At 35.5% G+C, this 6,983-nt stretch overlaps 1 protein-coding gene across 1 annotated transcript in view; it reads right to left on the bottom strand.

Moving 5' to 3' along the window:
* LOC104618774 (tetratricopeptide repeat protein 21B-like) overlaps positions 1–6,861 on the bottom strand; it is a gene marked incomplete at both ends in the record, with an annotated part of 27,563 nt that extends 20,702 nt beyond the window's left edge. The window contains 5 exon segments of the mRNA XM_010284456.1: positions 2–85; positions 2,070–2,192; positions 4,097–4,263; positions 5,564–5,674; positions 6,732–6,861. Coding sequence (XP_010282758.1) covers positions 2–85; positions 2,070–2,192; positions 4,097–4,263; positions 5,564–5,674; positions 6,732–6,861 — 615 coding nt within the window.
* Positions 6,862–6,983: the final 122 nt, after the last annotated feature.

Raw genomic sequence — 6,983 nt, 5'->3', positions numbered from 1 at the left:
GAATGAAGCTTGGAAAGTTTGCAATTATCTGGTTCACAGTTTCCAGAGCTCCTGAATAATTCTGTCGGACTTCAAAATACTGTGCCTAATGGAAGGAAGAGAAGTCATATCAAAAGCCTGCACAGTCACATAAGTGAGAAGATTCAGAAGTTCTTTCATACAGAAAGCAGGATAAAGAGCTAGTGAGAGAAAAGTAATTCTTTAAGTAATAGTTTTACTTCACCATCAACCACAACGAGAGGTACTGCAACAATCAAATAGCAAAAGGTGACATGTAAAACCTGGTGTGTGGTAAGCACTCTACAACAAAGGTAATTGTAGTTCAGCATTTACAAGTTACTAGTCAGTTACAAGCAAGAAAAAAAAAAGAGAGATGTAGTTGAAAAGTAAAAATGTCTTTTTAGGCTTCAAATAATTTTGTATGTATAAAGCATCTCACAATTTTAGGATATTGAACACAAGCCACAGATTAAACATTTTTTCAAGCCCTGAGGTACGTACCATCTGAAAACCGACACTCTGTAGGTCACTGTCGTTGCCAGAATTAATAATTTTTTAGTTGTTAAGCACTTTACAGGGTACTCCAAATATAAAACTACTTTGGAAGTACCAAGTATCACAGTGTTAAATGAATTTGAGTAGAAATCAATTTAGGGCTTAAATCCTCTATTTTGCTTTCATGCTTAAAATGTAGTTACTATATACACCAGGTGACTGTGTGCATGCCATTTTATTTCATATTTTTGAGATACAAATGGTGCAAACATAGTAGTTTCTGAGAGTTAATTTATTAAGCCATAGCAAGATAGCTGTCTGTCCAAAATCTAATTGCAGTAACTAAATTTGAGATATACTGGTAATTGCACTCAACAGTCCACATACAGCCAAGCACACATGCCTCACCAAATACTGTTGTGCACATTCTCCTGAACTTTAGTCTTCTTATTTTCATTGAATTTTTCTGCATTCAGCTTTAGAATATTAAACAAACATTATATTAATGAGTAACAATGTTGTGATATAAAGTAGTATACACTGAAGCAGAAAAATATGTAAAGAAAACAATTCATGCCACTCCCTTAATGAAATATAATCAAAACAAACACTTGAAACAGACTAATGATGATTAAAAAGAGAGTGTTAACCATGTACATAGATGATCACACTACAGTGTTTAACTACTACTTTTTTTGCCATGGCACACAGCAATTCTGTAATGTGGATGGGTGTCTCTCGCAAAAAGGAAGAAATCACACATACTTTTACATTTTCAGGTTATTTGAAACCGCATCATTTCTTACACATAAATTTATGAATAAAAACAGTTTTTCTTGTGTACACAGTAAAATCATAACCTCAATAAACATTTAGGCTGATTGTATTTAATCTATACCTTTCTTTTTTACATTGGTGTCTAGTGGACCCTAAAGTATCACCAGGTAGCTAATTTTATTCCAAGAAAAAAAAAAAGAAAAGAAAAAGGCACATCATTTTAACATACTTAAAAGAAACAGACATGTGGGACGAAATAGTTACCAACTCCAGTTCACAAAAAAAAAAAGGGTGGAAATAGTATTTAGTGAAGCAATATCCCACTGCAACAATGTTTAATATTAGAGAAATGTAATAATACAACAAGAATTCCCCATAAATTCATTATTATGTATATGTTAATGGACACAGTCTGCCATTACTGCAACACAGGCATGACCCTTTGTCTTAATCTACGAAGAAAGAATTTTCACAAACCTCGGCTACTCATTAACTACAAACTACTTAAAATGGGCTGTCTACCACAGGAAACCAAAATGTCAGCATATTTTTATGGTGCTAGTATCAATTTGTGTGATAACTGTTCTATAGTCCTTAAATAATTTCATAAAGGAATTCAAACATCATTTCTGCTAAAACCCAGTCTTTTTCTCTGAAGAAAAAGAGTCTGACTGAGCTATATTTCTACTCCTTGGACAAGCTCACTTATCATACACAAGTCTTCTCAGCATCTCTCTAATCACTCCACAAGATTAATATGACATTTAGTAAGCGTTAAAATCATGTAGTAAACTTACTTTACCAAGCAGAGCAAAAACATCATTGCCTTCCTGCAGTGCTTCATCAAAGTACTTCACAGCTTTTTTAATATGAGTTTCTTTCCCAGAGGTGAGATCAAGCCATGCTTTCAAAATCAACCCCTGTAAACAAAGTATAAATTGGAATTCCTCGCTAACTAGGTAGCAAAAAAAGTATTCTAGATAGAGGAATATGTAGAAATAACCTAAAAATAAAACAGGGCTTAAAGCATCTATTTTTAAAGTATTTAAAATATATATTTGAAATTACAACCAGTCTACAGCATAACTTAAATTATTAGTAATTCATTCCAGAATTAAATTAATCCGACAGTTTATTTACTTACAGGATGTAAAAACCCAACAATGGCACTGAACTAGTCTAACACACTCAGCAGACAGAACAAAACCTCACAGAAGTGATCACATAAGACAGTACGAATATTTTCTGCAAATATTTCTGCAGAATATTTTCTTAATATTTTGTTTATGTGAGCCACCGAGACACATATGGGGTGCTGAAAAACAAGAGAAACTTGTTTTCTTTCTTCTACTGTCTGATTAAAAAGAAAAGTCCGTGTGCAAAGGACAAAGATCTAACATTTCCCAAATCCCCAACAGTATAATAAAAAAACCCATAGTACTTAGAACTTTTTAAAGGTGACGTGTCTTTTCATTGAAGGAATTACTACTTGTAATAAATTAATTTTATTTCTCTTATGTGTTACAGACATTTAATTATAGCTTAAGTAAATCAAATCTATTTTGAAGTGCTGGATTATTTAACCAAATTAAAATTGCCATCAAAACAAAAATTTAAACTATAAAATATCACTAGCTCTTTTGTAACATGAAATTAAAGAAGTGAGTCATGTATTTAAAACTCAAAGGTTAGTAGAAGAGCCATATTTATATCTGCTAACAATCAGGGTCATGATTTTGTTATGCAACAGAAACTGCCTGAAATTCATATACTCAAGCAAGAAAAAAAAAGGGGGGGGGGGGGGAGGTATTTTACTTCTGTATAAGGAGTACATAAAATATCTTATCAAAATGAACATATTTCACTAAGTTTAAGCACCCCTAACCACCTCCCAAAAAATCAGAAGTACACCTAACTTTGTATTGCCTTCATTATTTCTTCATTAGTAAAAATTAGCCAGTAATTAAAAATAACTATCAATGTTAATTAATAATCAGTGGTATTTGTTCAAGAGTTAGCCATTACTTATATTCATAATGTAATTTCAGAAACCAATGTTTACAGTAGTTGCAGATTTCAAACACATAATATCGTACAAACCATGAAAGTGTGGATTACAAATTGAGCAGTGCATTGAACCACATGGAGGAACATTCAGAAACAACATCTGTGTTTAACACTAGTGTCATAAGAGAACAATTATGCATTCAATTTTAACAGCTCTACCTTGAAGGCATGCAACTAAAAAAAAGTTTCTTTTTTTTTTTCTCTCTCTGAATTCAAGCCAATACCTCCTTTAGAAAAAAAACACACCAAGTTTTCACAAACCTCTTTAAGGATTAAAGATTCTAGTTAATTTTGATGCAGAAGATATCGGTACGTACAACACGTATACATATTTTTTAAATAAATTACATTCAATGAAACCCTAAGCAAATTTTGCTTTTAACAACTGCTGAGAATTTAAATCCCTGATCCTCTGGGATCTTCAGATTCAAAACAGATGTCTCCCTCTAGTGAGACTATGATGCTTAGATTTTTTTTTGCTAGGAATTATGACACTCAGTATCAAGTAGCAAAATTGGCATAACTACATATTATTTCCATTGGCCAATGCAGGTCTCATTTCTTAGGTGAAAATGAATACTTAGCTGACGAAAAAATCATTATGGACTCGGCCCCATCAAATGAATTTATAACATTGAGAAAGAAATTGTTAGAACACAAAACAGTTAAAGAAAACCTACAAACAGGGGCAGTAAGTCTAGCTTCACAGTATACATGGTCCTATTACTATCTTTCTTACTTAGGAAAAACAAGTTACCTCTTTACCACCACCAGAAACTTTAATCACTCTATCAACATATTCACGGGCTTTGTCCTCACGACCAAGATGCCACAAAAATAAGCCAGCGAAGTACAGAGCCTGCTGTCCTGCTGTTTTACGTTGCTCCTTCATTTTTGCATCCAACACTAGAATAGCATCGCGATCTGAAAAGGTTTTGTTCAGAGCTTTTGTTGATAGCATCTCAAAATATTACAAAAGAGCAGCACATAAACCAAGGGCTTCCAAAGCAAACATTGTTTTCTGTATTATATATTGATAAATGCATAGACAATCCCTCCCAATTAAAAACAGTAATCAGGTACAGACATAAAAGACAGAACAGGGTTCCCATCAACATGGTAATTTGTGCAAGAACCCTGCTATTTGTTAAACCTTAGATTTGTAGCTGAGACTTCTGCCAGATAAACAGAAACTTGACAATAAAGTTCACATTTATACCACTATCTGCCAAATAAAGTAAGCAGTTAACTGTAGAGCAGCCCTAAAATGCTGAACACAGGATGATTTAGCTCCACTCTGGAAAATGTGTGATGTGTTTCTTAACACTAAAGCTTATTTTCTTACATCCTCACTGATATTGTCAGTTGCTTTTATCAGATTAATCCCACACAGAAGTTTCATTTGGTGTGTGGGACTTTCTGCCAAATATTTTCTTTCACCCACATTAATTTCTGGTCCTTTTTTAGGAGCCCTTAGAAATCAAATGTCTGACTCTTTGCTGCCATGACTTTCTCAGAGGGTCTTGAAATGCATGATAATTTTGCCCTATGGTATTAATCCTCAGGGACTCAAAAAAAAGTGATGTCATTAGTCAGAGCTGTTTCACATCATACTACTTAACAAAATTGTCAGTAACAGTTATAAATCTGCAGTCAGGAAGACACCAGTGCAACAGTTTAATGACAACTCAGTTTATCTGATAAACCAACTGTGGTTTTGAGAATACACCTCTTAGCAAAATAACCCCCGTTTTCGGATTGCAGAAAGGAATACCAACGTTCACAAAATTCTTTTCTCCACTTGTAAGGTCAAGGTGACTTGAAAGATAGAAATGGTGGGGCTTTAATGACTTCTTAAATTGCAGTTCTGCTCAAAAATACCAATATTAGACAAGAGTGAACAATAATCACAAGAAGCTTGATTCAATTTTTTATTTTCCATAAAAGATTTTTCATCATGGTAGATAAATCAGATTATTTTTTTTTTTTAGTGTTTTATTTTAACATTTAGTCTTCCTCGTCAGTTTTGTGTTTTGGTGTTTCTGTTTACAATCTTGATAAGTGTCACTCAATTCAGTACTAGTATACATAGTATTCAGTAGATACTATGTCAAATGCAAAGCTGGAGTATACCTTTTTAAGTTAGGTAGAATTAGTCTACAACTCTCAGATCACCACACACAGCTGTTTAAAATGTGAAGCAGTATTATCTTAATGAGCATACCTGGATTAGGGCTCTTTTTATGGGCATAAATCAGAGCCATCATTGTACAAAGTGACACCTCCTGTTTGTTTTTAATAAACTCCAACTGTCGAATACCCTCTTGGATGTCACCTAGCAAAAAGAAGCACAGAATAGGCCGTAAGACCTTTCAGAGAATATCAGCATCAAACCCTCAATCTGACTTAATTTTTCCCTCAATTTTTTCTTCTGCATGTTTGATAACACGTTCTTCATTATTCACACAGGCATTTTTACTTGTTTGTGCAAGACTTTCATGCAGACACAAGAAAGAAAAAAGCATCTCAATGCAGAGAACTTGAAAGGAGTTAACAAACACAAAGGAGTTTACGTGCTAGTTCTGCCAACTGCCATAAAGATGAAAATAATCTTTATTATTTGTTTTATGCAAGGCATTGAGCAGCTCTTTTTGCTCCTGTTTCTTTAGATAGTTAGGACTTTCGCCTTGTTTGTGTGAATCTTTTGAACATAAATAAAAGAGGCAACATCTTGAAAAACATACGACTATAAAACAAAAAAAAAGTCAGGGAGTTCAGGAACAGATACATCATCTCAAAGTCTTTTGAATTCCTCCCAGCCCCCTGTCACAGCCTTCCCCCACTGTGGATTACTTGCTAGTATTCTGTGACATCCTTGAAATACGGATTTAGCTAAATAAACGTCTCAAAGCAGTTTAATGTACAGAAAGATTCTCCCAATAGGTATTAGCTGTCTGAAGCAGATGGATACAACAAAGTTAGATACAGCTGCATTGAAGGGAAATTATATTAGTCCAAACAAGCAAATTTAATCTTAGTGATACAATGCAATGGGCTTTTCAGCAGGGCTCAAATTCCCTCCAAGGAACACGTTTACTTGACCCAGGTCCATGTAACCATTAAAAAAAAAAAACCTAAAAAAAATTGTTTCTCACTTCAGCACTATGTGGTCTCCATCAGTTTCATTCAAGCTGGGGGTGGAGAAGTGGGGGTGATAGATCACGAAACACTGGCTCGTCTTAACATGAAAAACTGAATTCAGAGTCCGTTAACAGTGTTTTCCTTCTGTGTAGTACGCTAACGACCGAATTTTGTGGCACAAGGAAGAGCAGCGTTTTGGGAGGGTGGCGGAGGAACAGGACACAACACCCAGCTCCACAGCCTCACATTACCTGCCCTCAGGGCGCCGTAGGCCCGGTAGAAAAGGATCACCGGATCGCTGCCCAGCCGCCCCAGCGCCTCATCCGCCACAGCCCGGACATGGTGGAAGTAGCCTTCTTGACAGTAATAATTGAGCAGGGCCTGCAGAAGAGTCGGCCTCGGTTCACTCGTGCAAACACTTCACCCCGGGACAGCACGACACCGCGCCGGCCCCCCCGGCCCAGGCCCGTCTGGCTGTTCGCCCTTCTGCCGAGGCGCCGCCG

Source organism: Phaethon lepturus, unplaced genomic scaffold (genome assembly GCF_000687285.1).
Source record: "Phaethon lepturus isolate BGI_N335 unplaced genomic scaffold, ASM68728v1 scaffold8863, whole genome shotgun sequence".
NCBI classification, from domain to species: Eukaryota; Metazoa; Chordata; class Aves; order Phaethontiformes; family Phaethontidae; genus Phaethon; species Phaethon lepturus.
The sequence above is the reverse complement of the archived record's forward strand: the minus strand, read 5'-3'. Positions and strand labels throughout refer to the sequence as shown.